Genomic DNA, 18,993 nt, shown 5'->3' with positions numbered 1-18,993 from the left:
ATTCCATAAAATTATTTGCTTAAAGTGCATTTCCTTATCTGCTGCTATTGGCTTTTTTTAGATTTATTATTTTAGAACACAAGCACAGTGGTCAAGGTGAAATATTTTCTGCAAATATATTTCATTTACATTTTAGGGATAATTTTTTTCTAGGGCTGGTGAGATCTAAAAAGCAGGAATATACAAGTTTTTTCCTTTTCTAAAAATTTGAAAAAATCAGGTTGGCAGATCCTAAAACCAACAAACTAAGCCTTGCTTAACAATAAAATGAGACAAAGTTTCCACAAATATAAATTTATTTGCCATCACAATACACTATTTCAAACAAATATCATTCTTTCACTAATGTTTTATTAAAGATTCATATGAAACTGTCAGAGCAATCTACACAGCTTCAGCTGACTTTCGTCGTTCCCAGATCATTCTATGCTTTTGTTTCATGTAAGCTTCAACAACTGTAGAATTATATCCTAAATCACCATCTACAAAGGATAAATAAGTAATGCTTAAAAAAAACATGCAAATATAAATCAACTGATGTTGTATAATGTCTGTATTATTCACAGTCTTTCAAAAAGTGTATTCTTGCCTCATGGATAACTTATTTCTTACAAGAAATACCTTGTACAACCAGATACTACCAGAAAATGGCTAAAAACCTTGTACATTTAAAAGGTTTTTTTGCCAGAAATTTGACTGCAAAAAAAAAAAGATGTGCAAGTGACAATACACCAGTTTTGGGCAGGGGGCTACCCACAGTTTGGTAGTGTAGTATTCTTAGACATAATTGTAGAACATCTGTAATAAATGAAGAGGTATAGAAGTACAGTAAATATGAGGACTGAAATTACTATGTCCTTATTTGATGTCTTGACTGTATAAAATATGTTCATTTTGACCTTCTATTTTGATAATATTTTATAATATCTAATCACTGCCAAAGATTCAATTTATCCAGTTGAAGTTATTTTCATTTTTCATTCAATTGATTTGATGTGCAAGACAACACTAAATTATAATAGATTATTTGTTTTAAATCATAACTCACTTAACAAACTCATGACACTGAATATACATTTTTTTTTAAAACATTTCTTGATATTGAAAAAACATGACAAGATACCAGAAATTTTTTTAATATGTTTAAGAGAAAAAAATATTTTGCTTGATCTTTGCTAGTGGCAAATATTTGACACTAGATTGATTGATTGATTGATTGTTGTTTACAATTCAACTATCATTCAATTAATCTACTGGCAAAAATCCAATGCATATTCAGGACCAGAACAAATTAACAATAAGTTTAATAGGTAGACTCTGCAAGGTGGATTGACTAAGATGAAGGCAGAAAATATGGACAGACACTTGAAAATGAGGGCATGTTGGATTTGAACCAAAGTTTTGCCTTACAAAAGACTCGACAGGCCATCTTTGAACCCCTTCAAGGTTCTTGCAATGAATTCCAAATGTGCAGAGAGTTTTAAAATTTTAAACCTATAACCTAAAAGTACAAAACTTTTTATCTTTTTTAGTTTTCTTTTTATGTCAAAGTACCTTTATTTTAAAATTGGAACATATTTTCTCAAAAAGTTAACTAAAACCTAAGACTTATTCAAGGAAAGGTTAATTTCAATGTTTATTACTCCACCATAAGGATTTTAAAAACAGTTTGTTAAAAGAGTTGGCATATAAGAAGTTGATGGTAAGGAACAAATTAATACTGAAATTATTGTCTTCAAAGTAGTTGTCATAAAATATCTTATAGTCCCTACCTTAGTTTTATCCTCAATATATCATGTACTAAATAATAAATTTGTATAAATAGCATAAATTTTGGTAATACTAACCAATAAACAGGCTCAGTTTAGTTTAACAATGCAAATGACAATAATGCAGTTTTCACAATTAACCATAAACCTTACAACCCAGGCCAGCAAAATGTTGAATGGCCAGTAAAATTTTCTGAAAAGATGCCTCACAAGCCATATAAATATAAAGAAATCTTATGAAAGACTGATTTTTTCATTGCCTGCAAGTCAAAAAGTATTTTTGTGAAGACAGATAATTACGAGCAGAGAAAGAACAATGTAAGAATACGTACATTTTATAAACCAGTTTGTGGCTGCCTCTTCACTCACTGCTGCTATGGATGCACACTTTACAGGTGCATCTTCTCCCTCATAGTAATTACAATCTATATACCGATCTTTCAATATTCTTACAATTTTACTGTCCACCATTCTAAAAATATGAAAAGGTCAACTTATTAATAACTCAAATTGTACCTTTGAAATTGTAACTTGAAATGAATATATAATGACTAGTACTTTAATAAACTGAAAACAAGATGTTCTAGACAAACAAATTGCATATTGATTATAAAATGTTATCTTGCTAAAAAAATTAACATATTATTTTTTTTACATCATAGTTTAGAAACTTTTGATATACAATGTGTGTACCAGTAATATTTCTTTGCCCATACAAATGGAAAACTTATGGCAAGTCATAAGTCTCTGAGATCTCATCCCTACCCCTTTTTTAATCTCAATCAATGGACTTACAAAAGGTACATAGAACATACAGTTGACTCCCATTGTCTCTAACTCATCTCAAACTTGCTGTTCTCTCAAAGTCAAAGGTCTGTCTCTCCCAATATATATAGATTTACCTTGTCAACGTATATTTGTTCCGCCTAACAGAAGTTCCACTGGAAACTTTGTTATAAACAATGTCATAATATCTGTTCCTGTTGGAACAAATATTCTATACCATTTATTCCGTTTGGGAACATTTACTGTAATATTTATTCCAGTGGAAATAATATTCCAGAATATTGTTTCCGTTTGGAACTTATGTTATGAAGGAACTTCTATTCAGTGACAACCTTACATTTACTCCTTACATCTCAAAATTCTTTTAATTTCAAATTGTTTTCATCACTCAAAGTCAGTCTGATAAACTTTTAGTTAACAAAAGTGGACTGTACAATAAAAGTTAGTACTGGAAAAGTACTTAATTCTTTAATAACAGTAAAATAGCTAAAAAAAAAACATGAGTACCAGCAAAAAAATATTAAGAAACAATACAGTCTCAAACTCTCAAATAATGGTCATAATTAACAAAAGCATTAACCAGTTGATGCTGTTCTATCTTCTATCAGAAGCTGAACTTACTTGTCTCTTTTCCACTGTTCCTGTGCTTCATATATACATGCTGCTTCATTTACATCACATTGATCAATTGTTGGTACTCGGTTAAATCTTCTGTGATAGTATGGGTATTTTTTCTGGAATGGCTGTACAAATGTTTCTGCAATGATATAGAATCTCTTTAAAGTACTATATTTTGTAGCTGTTTAAGTATTTAAGTATTTTTACATCTGTGGCTTTCAACTTTCAAGAGTTTATATGCACATGCTCTGGACAAACTAAATTTATAAAGTTTTATTTTCCTTCTGCTTAGACTAGCCTTCACCACACAACTATTACTTTACCATTACAGCAAACATACAATACAAGAGTCAGAACTTATCCAACTACAAGCAGAAAAAACAGAGTTTTTTGCCATATTCTAGTCCCAAGACCAATATACCCAGTCCCTGTATAAAAGAGTTTAGGTTATTTTTTCTTATCAGTCTTTACAAATTAGTAAGTACATGTATAAAAAAGTCTTAGAGAGTCCAAATACCTATTCAAAATAAAACATGCAAAAGTTTCAAAGTCAATAGACCATGACTCAGACTGAGGGGTAGGGCCAATTATTTACATTGATACACATGATTGACCTTCAATGACCTATTTTTACATCTGTCGTTATTGTGTGTACCCTATGTATAACTACAGGCTCTAAAGAGCCTGTGTTGCTCACTTTGGTCTATGTGCATATTCAACAAAGGAAACTCTCCAACATTGAAGACAAGAATAGAATTCATAAGAAAAATCTCTGTTTTGTTGATCTTGTATTCCTGATCATTTAGTCTGTTTAGTTTCTCTCCATCTTCTTTAGTTTTTGCTCAAAACACAAAAGAGGGTAACAAAAATCCTTATTTAAGGGGCTGGGCAATCACTCCTATAAAGAGTGACAGCCTACCACCTTTATCAGCAAAATGTGACTTGTGAGTAGATCTGACGATTTCCTCTATTGCTATTGCGCAATACTGTGTTGTTGCGAAATACTGTGCAATTGAAGATTTTTTGCTATTGCGCAATACTGTGCAATTGAAAATTTCTTTCTATTGCGCAATACTGTGCAGTTGAAGATTTCTTGCTATTGCGCAATACTGTGCAATTGAAGATTACTTGCTTTTGCCCAATACTGTGCTATTGTCAATTACTGTGCTATTGCACAATACTGTGCAATTGAAGATTTCTTGCTATAAAGCAATACTGTGAAATTGAAGATTTGAAAAATTTGAAAAAAAATGAACCCCCCCCAAAAAATTGGAAAAAAAATCCCCCCAACTTTTTAAACCCCCCACCCCCCCTTTTGGAGTAATTACCCCCAAACTCAATCCCAGCCTTCTCTTTATGGTATGGAACCTTGTAGTACAATTTTAGAGAGATCCATACACCTAAACACAAGTTATTGTCTGGAAACTAGAAAAATGCTTGTTATTTGCCCCTTTTTGCCCCTAATTCCTGAACGTTTGGGGCAATTAACCCCAAACTCAATCCCAGCCTTCCCTGTGTGATATGGAACCTTGTGGTACAATTTCAGAGAGATCCATACACTTATACACAAATTATTGTCCGGAAACTACAATAAAATACTCCGCTGGGCGAAGCTTGATACGCAGAGGTCAAACCCTGAAAAGTTGGGGCAAGTATGGACACAACATTCAAGCTTGATACAGCTCTGAATTTGGATTGTGATTAAATATTTGACACAGCATAGGTTTCTGACACAGAATGAATGTGGTCTAAGAACTTAAAAAATTTTAATTTACCTATTATGGTCCAATATCCAAAATCTAAATACATGGTTAGATTCAGCTCATCAAAGAATCCAAAGAATTCAATTTTTGATGAAATCAAACAAAGTTTAATTTTGGACCCTTTTGACCTCAATGTGGACCAATTTGATAACGGGGCCCAAAAATCAAAATACATGGTTAGATTCAGCATATCAAAGAACCCCATATATTCAATTTTTGTTGAAATCAAACAAAGTTTAATTTTGGACCCCAACTTGGACCAACTTGAAAACTGGGCCCATAATCAAAAATCTAAACACATGTTTAGATTCAGCTTATCACAGAACCCCAAGAATTCAATTTTTGTTAAAATAAAACCAAGTTTAATTTTGGACCCTTTGGACCTTAATTTAAAAAACGGGACCCAAAATTAAAAATCTAAATACATGGTTAGATTTTGCATATCAAAGAACCCCCAAGAATTCAATTTTTGATGAAATCAAACAAAGTTTAATTTTGGACCCTTTTGACCTCAATATGTACCAATTTGATAGTGGGGCCCACAAATAAAAAATCTAAATACATGGTTAGATTCAGCATATCAAAGAACCCCATATATTCAATTTTTGTTAAAATCAAACTAAGTTTATTTTGGACCCTTTGGACCTTAATGTAGACCAATTTGAAAACTGGACCCAAAATTAAAAATCTAAATACACGGTTAGATTCTTCATAACAAATAAATAAATGTGGTCAAAGATTTTACAAATCTAATGCACCATACTGTGCAATTAAAGATTACTTCTTGAAATTTTTCAATATTTGAAATTTGAAAAAAAAAAAAATTTGAAGAATAATTCATTTTAATTTCTGAAATCTGAAATGAGAAAAAAATGACCCCCCCACAATTTCTTTTTACCATAATGCTAACTTAATCTATCTTATAATAGAATTTAAAATATGGTGTCAAATCTTTCATATGGATTTTTTAGTAAAAAAAAAAAGATGCAACATTTGCAGATATTTTTACTGGTCTTCCTTTATAAATATGCATTTCTTTAAACATAATTTAAAAGCAGTGTAAGGGAAGTAATCAAAACGTTGTATTTGGATTACCTCCCTTACACTGTTTTAAATTGTCTTAATTGTTCATTAACCATTACTTTATACATAATTTAAAAGCAGTGTAAGGGAGGTTATTCAAATATTGTATTTGATTTATCTCCCTTACACTGCTTTAAATTATGTTTTGTACTAAAGTATTTGTCCATTAACCAGGACAACCTTGTTTTTCCCCTTTTTTGCCCCTAATTCCTAAACAGTTTGAGCCATAACCCCCCAAAGCAAATCCTAACCATCCCTTTGTGGTATGGAAACTTGTGGTATAATTTCAGAGAGATCCATACACTATTCCACAAGTTATTGTCTGGAAACTAGAAAATGCTTATTTTTGGCCCCTAATTCCTTAACTGTTGGTACCATAACCCCCAAAATCAATCCCAACCTTCCTTTTGTGGTATTGAACCTTATGGTAAAATTTCATAGAGATCCATTCACTTAAACTAAAGTTAGAGTGCGAAAACCAATGTTTCTTCGGACGACGACGACGACGCCGCCAACGTCATATCAATATACGACCACAAATTTTTTTGCGGTCGTATAAAAAATGATTTGGAAATATTTTTAATGTGATCATATCAAAAGTTTACAAGATATACTTCCTAATTCATATTTGGCAGATAATGTACATTATAGGAGACATTGTACTAAAAAGAATACTAAGACTGATGATTACGGAAAACGCCTATTAGAGCTTTGCATATCATCTAGAAGCAGAATTCTAAATGGGCAAACTTTAGGTGATACATAAGGCAAACCCACTTCCCATCAATATAATGGTAGTGCTGTTGTTGATTATTGTATTGTTAGTAATAATATGCTAAAAATGTATGTTTTTTTACTGTAAAGGATTTTACCGTCCACTCTGATCACTGTCCTATAAATGTATGTCTATCTTTAAATTATTCTCAAGTACAACAAAAAGTTGGGAGACCAATACCTAAGGGTTTATAATGGAACAATGCGGTTCAAAAATGTTATGCAGACATGATGTTATCAAAGGAAGTTGAATCTTATGTACAACTATTCATAGGTAAAGACAGAGTATTACAAAGAAACAGGGTGGATGAAGCCACTGAGGATTTAACAGATATTTTTCACAACATTCTCAATAAGATAAGAAGTCATTTAAATCTTCCCAAGGGTAACAGGTTTAAATCTAAAAAACGTAAACGAAAGAAATCTAGTTTAGGGTTTGACAGTGAGTGCAAATCAATGTATCATACTTTAATCCAATCTTCTCGTTCACTCTCTAAGGGTTCTGTAAATGAAGAAAAGTTGAAGAATTACTATAACCTAAAAAAGCAGTTCAAAAAACTAGTATGGAAAAAAAAACGACAGTATAAAGCAAAGATGTTTGATTCCTTACTGGAATTAGAAGACAAAAATCCTAAGGCTTATTGGGATATTATTAATAAATTTAAATATTCTGACAAGGACATCAGTGATCAGAGTTCCAATATTCCCTCTGATGAATGGTATGATTATTTTGATAAACTCTTAAATGTAGATTGTTGTAATGAACAGGATGATTTTCCTTCAAGGTATAATGTTTTACTTGATTATGATATAAATATGCAGGAAGTGTTGAAAGCTATAAAAAGTTTAAAGAATAACACAAGTGTAGGTTTTGACTGTATAAGTAATGAGATGCTTAAACATTCTAGTGTGAATATGTTGAATTGTAATTGCAAACTTATCAATATCATTTTGAAATCAACTTTATTTCCTAGTAGTCAGGGGTTTCATTATCTTTCATGTTGACCGGTACATTCCTATTTGAAGGTGGTACTTTTCAATATATTCAATGAACATCTTATATAAAAATTTCTGAATTCAGGCGGTACTTATCTGTAGCATAGGAGGGTAAAAGTACCGGGTACCGCCTCCTAATGAATGGCCTGAGTAGTTGGACAGAAAGTATGATTAAACCTCTTTTTAAAACAGGAGACGTTAGAGATCCAAGTACATGTAACTACAGAGATATAGCAATATCTAGTTGTCTAAGTAAGTTGTTTGTAAAGATCTTATGCAACAGATTAGATTTATTTGTAACTGAGAACAACATACTATGTAAAAATCAAATAGACTTTAGAAAAGCTAACAGAACAATTGATCATGTTTATACATTAAAATCTATTGTGGATAAAATATTTAGGGCAAAAAAAATATCTATATTGGTGTTTTGTTGACCTTAGAAAAAGGAGGAATTTTCTCTTTTCTTAACTTTTTGAGCAAGGTATTAGTGGCAGGGTTTTCCATTTAATCAAAGACATGATTACATGTGTTAGATATTCAGTTAAACTACCGGTAGATTCCTGACTAACTGATTCCATATTCTCAAATGTTGGTGTAAAACAAGGGTGTATACTGAGTCCCCTTCTTTTCAATTTATTTATGAATGACGAGAGGAAAAAGTTTAATGATGACATTGTTAATATTTTACCATGTTTTTGTAATTTAGATAATTTTGATAAATTTAGATATTTAATGAACTGTTCAGAGACTGATGTTCTCAACAGATTTCTTTTTATATATATAGACAAATGTATTATGATTAGAAATTCATCAGTGGGAATAATTGCATAATATTGATGTGGGTGTTTTGTCTATTTTTTGTTATACGTCACACATTTGCTGTCTCTTTTGTTTTATTTTTTTTTTCTATGTTTTCATGTATTTCAGCGATGATCCTTTTGTACTGGATTTTATACTGAATAAAATTAGTTATATATGAAATCATGAAAATTAATTATAACAATTTTCATAGTATATGATAATCTGCTACGATACCCAACAGGGGGTAGTCGTCTTTAATCCAAATAAGCATAGCATGCAGACTTGAAACACAGAGATCCCAAAGGAGATAATAAGAATCATGCTCTCCAATTAGATAAGTTTTGGGGGTAGGGCTAATGTTGAGATCAGCGTTAGGGTCAGATTTAGGGTAAGGCATAAAGCGTTAGTTTTGTATAGCTCTATATGGGATGGGACCTCTAAAGAGTAAAGTAAAACAAAAGTTAAAACCGACCTTCTGTGGCTCGAGTTAACTTTAATGCGTCCAAACTAGTTCAAAGAAGACAAATCATTTACCCTTAACCCAAGATGTAGGGCCATCAAGAACTTTGTACATTGCTACAAGTCCCTTTTCTACCCCTTTTGGGGTCCTTTCCTCATTATTAGCCATTTCCAACGCCGTCAATGCAGTTCATCCACAAAATTGGGATCCTTCATAAATGACCTTCACCGTTTACCTTTTTGTTTACGACATTACTCTTGATATAAAATACTGAACATATAATTATATCAACAATTGGAGAAAAATAATCTGAGTTTAAATGCTACAATCGTGTAGAACATTCTTATTCATTTTTGTCTCTGATATAAACTATTGCCCTGTGTCTGATTGTCGTAATGTTGAGGCCAAAGGCCTGAAGGAGAAATTAAGTAAAATATTTTGGCTTATTTACGAAAAGGGAGATACAGTTATGACTTAATATTTTCTTGAAATTGATTTGTTTATCTTCATTTATGTAATTCAAATATTCTGTGTGAAAAGTTTTGTCAGTATCTTGATTTATTTTTCCTTACGTGTACCTCGTCAATGGGAATCCGGAAGTTGCCGTATTCTTGTTCCTTCTTTTTGCATGCCGAACTCAGAAGATGGTAACGTGGACTTTCAATCCATTTAAATCCACTGATTTCCAACAATAAAAATGATGATTCTATAGACTAATTTACAATAATAAGCAATCAATTATATGTCTTTTAGTTTTAATTTAATTTAAATGCATTATTTATGAAAAAAAAAACAGTAATTCGGATGTTTGACAATGGTACATATATGCATTTTTGCGACTGTCCCAAGTCAGGAGCCTCTGGCCTTTGTTGGTCTTGTATATTTTTTAATTTTAGTTCATTTATATGTTTTGGAGTTTTGAACTAGCACACATTTTTGTTAAGGGGCCAGCTGAAGCCCGCCTCCGGTTGCGGGATTTTCTCGCTGTGTTGAACTTGGAACCATTGATGGCCTTCGACTGTTTTCTGCTCTTTGGTCGGGTTTTGTCTCTTTGACTCATTCCCCATTTCCATTCTCAATTTTATTATAAAGTAATCATTTCATAAATGTTCCTCTTTATTAGACTTTAATAGAAAAGTGTAAAAAAAAATACTGAACTCCAAGTAGAGCACTACCTTATTATACGAACGCAAAAATTGAAAATTTTTTGGTCGTATATTGGTATGGTATCCGGTCGTTCCGTCCCCAAACCGATCCGGCCCCAAGTCGATCTGGCCCAAAGTCGATCCGGCCCACGTCGATCCGTCCCTACGTCGATCCGGCCCCATAATAAAATATGAATAAACTATATTGACTTTGGAGGATTTTGTGACAAATTTTAACAGTGTAAATGGAATTTGTAAAAATTTTAAAAATTCCCATAAGAATATTAGAAGTTCCCATCGGAAAAAGTACTTTTCCCATGGGAATTTTATAGTTCCCATTGGAACTTTATACTTGGTGCATTGCCAACGGGCAAGACTCTGTTCATCTACCAGACGCACTTGCCTCGAAACAGTTTTGGCTTCCTTGATGAGCGCTGGAACCATCTTGTAGAAGTGGAGTTTGTATGTATCAGCTTGGGGATCGGCTTGTACCGTTGTGTATGTAACTATTTGTTATTACACAGGATGAAAGACTTGGTAAGATCACAGTCAATTGAAAGAAAATGCTAATTACTGCTGATTAATGTTGATGTCTGTTGATTGTACTAAATTCTGTTATATACGTTTTTATTATAATTATACCCAATAATCTTGAAAACTTGTAATGAAAACATAATCAACATAGTTGTTTTAAACTCATCTAAAGAAAATATTTGTCAAAGGCCTTTTTTTTTTACCGTACACCTTTTACGTTATAATAAAATTCATAAACATTTATGAATTACAATTAATATATATCTTTATTTTTATTCCTTATAAATATATTTTTTTATTGGGCCGGAATCGACTTTAAATATGGGCCGGATCGACGTGGGGCCTGATCGACATGAAACCATTGGTATGACGGCGTCGTCGTCCGAAGACACTTTGGTTTTCGCACTCTAACTTTAGTTTTAAGTAAATGGATCTCCATGAAATTTTACCATAAGGTTCAATACCACAAAAGGAAGGTTGGGATTGATTTTGGGGGTTATGGTACCAACAGTTAAGGAATTAGGGGCCAAAAATAAGCATTTTTGTAACTTCCAGACATAACTTGTGTATTAGTGTATGGATCTATCTGATATTGTACCACAAGGTTCCATATCACAAAGGGAATGCTGGGATTGATTTTGGGGGTAATTGCCTCAAAATTTTAGGAATTGGGGGCCAAAAAAGTGGAAAAAAACAAGCATTTTTCTAGTTTTAGGACAATAACTTGTGTGTAAGTGTATGGATCTTTATGAAATTGTACTACAAGGTTCCATATCACAAGAGGAAAGCTGGGTTTGAGTTTGGGGGTAGTTGCCATAAACGTTTAGGAATTTGGGGCCTAAAAACAAGCATTTTTCTAGTTTCCAGACAATAACTTGTGTTCAAGTGTATGGATCTCTCTGAAATTGTACTGCAAAGTACCATACCACAAAGGGAAGGCTGGGATTGAGTTTGGGGGTGATGAATCATAAGGGGTTCAAAAAATTTAGGGGAGGGATTTTTTTTTGCTTTAAAATTTTCCATTTTATAAATGGGTTATTTCTGATTTATATATAAAAGCAAATAATAATGATATGGTTTGAATAGGTAAATTAAAAAATTTTAAGTTCTTGGACCACATTCATTCTGTGTCAGAAACCTATGCTGTGTCAAATATTTAATCACAATCCAAATTCAGTGCTGTATCAAGCTTGAATGTTGTGTCCATACTTGCCCCAACTGTTCAGGGTTCGACCTCTGTGGTCGTATCAAGCTGCGCCCAGCGGAGCATTTTATTGTGTTTTGTTAATCAATGTTTACATTTTATTCGCTGAAAGTCCATGATACTGGCGCTCATTACAGGGTCATCGGTAGGAATTTAAAATATGGCAGTGGTTACAACTCTGAATTTACCAAGTAGACAAAATTTCGCACCTGGTAGAGTTTAGACATGACATAACTTGATTATTAGATTTAAAGTGCATTACATGTTTTTGGGATGTGCATTATATCCTTTACATTTTCATGCATGTAAGACAGTTTTTCTTTGCTAGTACAATCCATTAACAGTTCCTCACAAGGTAGTAAAAAAATGTTCCAAATTCCTTATTTCTGTGTCTTCATATTGTTGAAAATGAGTTTTTTTGGAAAATTGAAATGGACAACAAAATTATGAGAGTTGGAACTCTTTCCATAATGGACCCTAGTCAAATTTGTAAAACATTAGCTATTGGTCAACTGCCAATTTCTTCTTTAATGTGGCAAGTTGTGGGTTCAATCTGTCAGAACAAACTTAAGACTTGAAAATTGGTATATGCTGCCTCTCCACTACATGTTAGTATGTGAAATTAAGACTAAAAGCACAATACTGATCAGCTCCCAGTTGTTATGATGTGTTAATGTAGCTCTTCCTGCACTGTTTTCCTTGTAAATTGGCACGTTGAAATCTGGCTGTCAGAGTGTGTTGGTCTAGTACTTAACCAGGGTTCATATTCCGTTTATATCAAAATATGAGTCCTGATGTAATAATTGCCACTGGATGTTGAGCACCAATTCATTCATCTATTGAGAATTTGAAACACGACATTGTGTGATTTGACTTGATAAAACTTGGGTTTAGTTTGAACATGTTTAACAGTACAAATAATAGAGAGAAATTCTAACTACATGTAGGTTTTGATATATGAATATAATACATTGAATTCAAATTGCAAGAAGAGTCCTTATATTTTATTTTTATATTTTCAGTCTCATAGAAAATTCTCGGCTCCTCGGCACGGTTCTAAAGGCTTCCTACCCAAGAAGAGGGCCAAACGCCACCGTGGAAAAGTGAAGGCATTTCCCAATGATGACAAGAATAAGCCAGTTCATCTCACAGCATTTATTGGATACAAGGCAGGAATGTCCCATATTGTCAGAGAAGTTGATAGACCAGGCTCCAGTATGTTGATTTTAAATTTAATTTACAGTAATAGGTGTACTACCACCATTGATTTTCCCCTATTAGTCTGTTAAATTTTCACTTTTCAAAAAATTGTGCAGAATTTATCTTTGTTTCAAATAAAGAAATACTTGGCATGAGTAAAGTTTTATCCTGTCCAGTACTATAGACAAAATTTCACATAACATTTCATTGCATATAAGAAAGTAACCACCACTGGAATTTAACCAATCAAATTTTCACCCTCTTTTTCCGTGTACAAGCTTTAGTAACTATGTAACCTCAAGTTTCCAAAATATTGTATAGAAACACCAAATGAAAAAATAATGGGGCTTTGAAATATCCAAGATATATGTTTATGACTCAGAAATTTTTTACTGCAATGAAATGTAGGATTATTTTCCTTCAACTGTCAAATTCAAGGAAATATTTTTTCAACCCTTTTTCGTATGCAACCTGATGTGACGTAACATGTTTTGGTGGTATTACACCTTATAAAAGAATATTATCAGAGCAGTAAGGACTTGTATAATTTCTTAAGGCAGAGAGAAAAAAAATCTGTTTTCCGGTAACCCGACCGACCCTGTTTTTTTAGCCCTGACCCTAATTTTTTTATTGGATCTTCAAAAAAAAAAAAAAAAATTGGTATCAACCGACCCTGTTTTTGACACAGGCTTCTGTTAATCAACATAATTATTTATCTAACTGCACAGAAAGCCAGTAAAACATTTTATTTATGTCAAAAAGGTATTCCAAATAGGTTAAAATCCAAGAAATTTGCACAGCAGGTGCTTCAAAAACATTGCAAAGGCCGCACTTCCGGTATTTGAAACTAATTACGGACACGGACGTGGAAAAACCATAATATTTTTCCGGATTTCGTATACAATGTCAAAAAAAAAGAAATCCGACCTACCGACCCTATTTAACAAAATGATGTTACCGGAAACACAGATTTTTTTTTTTTTTAGGCCTAAACTTTAAGTGTTATTCCCAGGATGTTTTAAGTGAAGGGGTGTGCAGCATTATCCAATTGTAACACTGCAATTGATTTAGAGTTTCCAATTTCTGGTGCCTACCTAAACAATTTTACCTGACAATTTCAAATATCCAGTAAGTTGTTCACAAGCTTTTGAACTAAATTTACCTTTCACTGACAACAGGTTCGTGTGTCTCCTGTCTACAAAATCATTACTGTTTCATTTTTTTTTGGAAATCAAACTTCAATCTGCACAAGCCCAAAATTGATCAGAACTTGCCCTTACATTATTAGTTGTTTACAACTTGTAAATGAAGGGAAAACTTAATGCAAAATGATGTAAACATATTCTATCAAGGTTGCTGTTCAATCCTCAATAGAAAGTAGCTAAAAAATCATTTTAAATCCTATTAAAATGAGGATTGCTTGGATTTTAAAATGAATTGCATGGTCTGCAGCCATTTGTAATGTACATCTAAAAACTTACCACAACACTATAACAGAATTCTGGAGAGAACTCTTAAATAATTGGTTGTGAAAAATTATATTTTCATTGCTACAAATGTATATAAAAATGACTGAAAATTAAATGATTCAGTTCCACAGCCACCTTGTTAACAAAACATTTAAAGGTTCAGCCAAATATCTTGACTAAACAGGATTTTCCTAGGAATAAGGTGAACAGAGATTGAAATGAATGTCCTCACTAAATGAAGAGGTACAATATAGACATACATCAAATACATACAAAAATAATACTTCTCTGTTAACCCTGCCTACCCCGAATAGTTTTTGGTCATTTTTGAACAAGCGCTATTAATATTAAAGTCAAACTCTTTCCCCTGTCAACAACTTGAAATCAAATTTTTACTCAACTTCCTACCCTAACATTTTAACGGTAACACAGATATTATTTTATTAGGCCAAATGTAGCATGTATTTGATGATTTCCAGCAGAGACTAAGACATTTCAATTTTATTTTCTAGAATCTCACAAGAAGGAGATTGTAGAGGCTGTAACTGTACTGGAGGCACCACCTATGATGGTTGTAGGTGTGGTTGGATATATTGAAACTCCAAGTGGATTACGAGCATTTAAAACCATCTTTGCTGAACATCTTAGTGAAGAATGTAAAAGACGTTTTTACAAGAATTGGTATGAACTATAAGTTGTATATTTATAGCTGCAAAAACAATGCATAACAAGAATTATTATTATGGGACAACATGGCGCTTAGGTGATCTGTCACCATCTCTATGGTTTTTCATTTCTCATAATTTTATTTTTATTTTTTAAAATCCAGTGCAGTTGAAAGACTTTTTTTGGGAGTTGCTTCCTGCTGAAATTATGAAAAAACAGCCAAAGTAGTTTTGAAAATTTCCAATTGGAATATTTGTACAGAGAGAGCTGGTTTAAATTGTGACACAAGTAGGACAGACTGGATGATTTGCATATAAAATATTTACATCTTTCGAGAAGGTTATTGAAAGTTCAAGATTGATATACATATGATTATATATGATTTTGAATATATTTGTATTGTGCACTTTCTTTTTTTCAATATTTACAGGTGATTGATGCCAAGAGATTGACAGTGTCTCATTATCAATCACTAGGAAAGTGGCTCAACTTGAAGCTCCTCTTGGTTATAAACCAATGAGCTTGTTACAATGCTGTTTCCGCTCATGAATATTATTTCATGATGAAACGGTTCATATTTATTTAAGGTACCGATCCAAGAAGAAGGCATTCACTAAATCTGCCAAGAAATGGCAGGATGAGGCTGGAAAGAAAGAGATAGAGCGTGACTTCAACAAGATGAAGAAGTACTGTAGAGTCATCCGAGTCCTTGCCCATACTCAGGTAAGGCAATTATTTCTATTCGAAATGTAGACAAGTCTAAAGAAATGCCTTAGTAATCTAGTGGTAACGTGCTGTTCTTAAGTGCAGGAGGTCAGGTCAAACCAAAGACTTGAAAATTGATATTTGTTTGTGCTCCACTAAAATGCAGCATTTGAGATTGCAATAACTGATTGATCTGTGTCATATCTTACTGCAAACTGTTACCTTGTCCAAAATAAATCGTCTGTAATTTGAAAACACTCATGACTTGATCAATATAAGAACTTTTACCTTTTTTTGTTAATGTCTGAAATTAGTCTGTAATCTTTGTCAAATTGAGGACATGCACCTTTTAGGGTTTCTGCTATTTTTGTATATTTTCTTGTAACTATTATGGAGAGAATACAGCAAAAATGAATGATCAATAAAATAATTTACAAATAAGCAAACACAACACAACTGCAATTAAAGTGAAAATACATATCAAAATGGCATATGTTTGACATGTCTAATTTAAACACTGGCATTTAAAAAATTATTGGTCAACCCAAAATAAAAATAACATTCTATTTCTGGAGGAGTGGTTTATGAGGTGATCAATGCATACATGTACCATCATTTTTATTACAGACTAAGTTGATGAAGAAACGTCAGAAGAAAGCCCATATTATGGAGATCCAAGTTAACGGTGGTACCATCTCCCAGAAAGTGGACTGGGCTAAAAGTTATTTTGAGAAGAGCATACCTGTAAAAAATGTGTTTGCCCAGGATGAAAATATTGATATCATTGGTGTAACCAAGGGTAAAGGAGTAAAAGGTAAGATTGTAAACAGTAGAAAGGTGGTGAACAAGTATAACAATAGCTTAGTTTTAATGTGTCACATACAATGAAGAAAACCAGTTAAAAACTTGGTTCAACTTACACCTGTGCACATGTACAAAAATTGTTTTAGCTCTAACTTTCATATCTGTTTAGAGTTGTGAAATGAATTTGACATGTTTTTCCCCACTTCTAGAAGGTGTGTCTGGTAAAAGGAAGAAATCCATACATTGAAAGTCCTATTTAAGAACTTGGTTTAACTTGGCAGTCCCTGTGCATATGCACTAAAAAATTTCAGCTCTCTTTTACTTTAAAACCCCTTGAAGTTGTGGGATGGATTAGTGTTGCATCAAAAAATGAATGCCTTCCGTTAGGTTTGTTTTTATCAATTAACACTGAATACCTTTTAGATGATACTAATAAGGGCCCTATAGTTTTCACTTTGTCCATCTGTCTGTCAAAAAATTTTGTAAACCCGAAAACTCCAAAGTATAGGTAGGAGGCCAATGAAATTTCGTTCATATCATATTTTGGGTGAAATTTAGCTCATTAATTTGGGAAATAAAGTTTGTTTTTGTTTAAAAATCACAAATTTTATCATAAATTATGTGCAACTTCTTTTATATCTGCTTGCACCATAAATTCCAAGAAATATTGATAACCTACAAGCATGCATTATTCTGTTTGCCTTATTATAAATTATATATTTGTTTACCCCAGCAAGGCCGTCTATGATGACTCTCATCATTATCCTCTAGGTTAATATATTATATTTATGTTAATAGGTGTAACATCCAGATGGCACTGCAAGAAGTTGCCAAGGAAGACTCACAAAGGTCTGCGTAAAGTAGCTTGTATTGGAGCCTGGCATCCAAGTCGTGTCCAGTTCACTGTGGCCAGAGCTGGACAAAAGGGTTACCATCACAGGACTGAAATCAACAAAAAGATCTATCGTCTTGGTGATGGATACCATACTAAGGAAGGCAAGCTTATTACAAACAATGGTTCAACTGAGTATGATGCTGATGAGAAGCCAATCACTCCAATGGGAGGATTTCCTCACTATGGAGAAGTAGCAAATGACTTTGTTATGATTAAGGGATGTTGTATCGGACCTAAGAAGAGAGTTGTCACACTTAGAAAGGTATATTTTATTTAGATCCAACATGTACCAAAGTCATTAATGTCAATGTCAATAAAATATATTGTAAGGAGTGTACAAGATATTTTTATTTTTATAACATTTCATTTAAATGTTCAGATTCTATACAGATACATGAATTGTTGTGTAATCCTATAGAAACTTGAAAATCAATTTATGATGAAAAACATGGAAAGTATCCCTGCCAGGATACTCTGAATTTGATGAGGATTTCACCATGTTGCCTTCCTTCTGATGATTGATTCTTGTAATGCATATCAATTCTGTACATGAATAAAATTAATACCATCTGAGAGCATAAACAAATCCACATTGTATATAAATGACATTTTGTGTTTGTTTCTGTTTGCAGTCTCTCTTGGCATCATTTAAAAAGAAGCAAATGGAGAAGATTGACTTGAAATTTATTGACACAGCCAGCAAATTTGGACATGGACGTTTCCAGACATTCAAGGAGAAACACAATTTTATGGTAGGCTTTCTTGTTTACTTTCAGGCATCATTATTAAAAAGGACTTAAAATAAGGGTAAAACGGTTATTTCAAGATGCCTTGTTCGTTTGAAGTTGTTAATCTAAATGATGAACAACGTGGATGATATCCCTGCCAGGATATCCTGATTCTAATGAAGATTTCACCATGTTGCCTTCCTTCTGATAGATTAACTATTCAAATTTATATTCAGTACTGCACTAAATCAATCTAAAAAATATGGATCGCAAAAATATTTTAAAAATTCATGATTAAAATGCTGCACAAAGAAAATCACAAAAAGAATTTTCTGGTATACAGGATAAATTCTATTTTAACATACATTAATAGACAACCTTTTTAATACAAATAAATGGTATATTTTTTTACTTTACTCATACCAACAAGATGATACTCTGGTTTTGAAATATGAACACTATGTTCATCTGTATTTCTAATATATATCTTCTGTTTTTCAGGGTCCACTGAAGAAAGATGCTCAAGCAAAAACAGAGGCTTAAATATATGGAAATGGGACATTTCAATTGAATAAATATTCTGTGATGTA

The 18,993-nt window shown here is 32.6% G+C and overlaps 2 protein-coding genes across 2 annotated transcripts; one reads left to right on the top strand and one right to left on the bottom strand.

Annotated features, from left to right (window-relative positions):
• Positions 1–278: 278 nt before the first annotated feature.
• Positions 279–9,304, bottom strand: LOC127709884 (NADH dehydrogenase [ubiquinone] 1 beta subcomplex subunit 10-like). Its single transcript, XM_052215567.1, has 4 exons — positions 9,128–9,304; positions 3,177–3,312; positions 2,102–2,241; positions 279–482 (listed from the first exon to the last, which is right to left on the bottom strand). The coding sequence occupies exons 1-4, from the start codon at positions 9,219–9,221 to the stop codon at positions 385–387; spliced, it is 468 nt and encodes a 155-aa protein (XP_052071527.1). The 5' UTR covers positions 9,222–9,304; the 3' UTR covers positions 279–384.
• A 333-nt stretch (positions 9,305–9,637) lies between these two features.
• On the top strand, positions 9,638–18,993 carry LOC127709873 (60S ribosomal protein L3-like). Its single transcript, XM_052215551.1, has 8 exons — positions 9,638–9,700; positions 12,959–13,151; positions 15,118–15,286; positions 15,859–15,994; positions 16,604–16,790; positions 17,579–17,937; positions 18,308–18,427; positions 18,905–18,993. Exons 1-8 carry the CDS (start codon positions 9,698–9,700, stop codon positions 18,944–18,946), a joined length of 1,209 nt encoding a protein of 402 aa, XP_052071511.1. The 5' UTR covers positions 9,638–9,697; the 3' UTR covers positions 18,947–18,993.

Source organism: Mytilus californianus, unplaced genomic scaffold, assembly GCF_021869535.1.
Source record: "Mytilus californianus isolate M0D057914Y unplaced genomic scaffold, xbMytCali1.0.p SCAF_7, whole genome shotgun sequence".
Classification (NCBI taxonomy): domain Eukaryota; kingdom Metazoa; phylum Mollusca; class Bivalvia; order Mytilida; family Mytilidae; genus Mytilus; species Mytilus californianus.
The sequence above is the reverse complement of the archived record's forward strand: the minus strand, read 5'-3'. Positions and strand labels throughout refer to the sequence as shown.

What these genes read in the sequence shown, in the direction of transcription:
- LOC127709884 (XM_052215567.1), bottom strand. Translation starts at nt 9,221, where the DNA reads ATGGCTAATAATGAGGAAAGGACCCCAAAAGGGGTAGAAAAGGGACTT. An exon ending in GAACAGTGGAAAAGAGACAA is followed by an intron (nt 2,242 to 3,176) that starts GTAAGTTCAGCT and finishes TCATATTTTTAG; the next exon opens with AATGGTGGACAGTAAAATTG. An exon ending in CACAAACTGGTTTATAAAAT is followed by an intron (nt 483 to 2,101) that starts GTACGTATTCTT and finishes TATCCTTTGTAG; the next exon opens with ATGGTGATTTAGGATATAAT.
- LOC127709873 (XM_052215551.1), top strand. An exon ending in GAGTTGTCACACTTAGAAAG is followed by an intron (nt 17,938 to 18,307) that starts GTATATTTTATT and finishes TTCTGTTTGCAG; the next exon opens with TCTCTCTTGGCATCATTTAA. An exon ending in AGGAGAAACACAATTTTATG is followed by an intron (nt 18,428 to 18,904) that starts GTAGGCTTTCTT and finishes TCTGTTTTTCAG; the next exon opens with GGTCCACTGAAGAAAGATGC.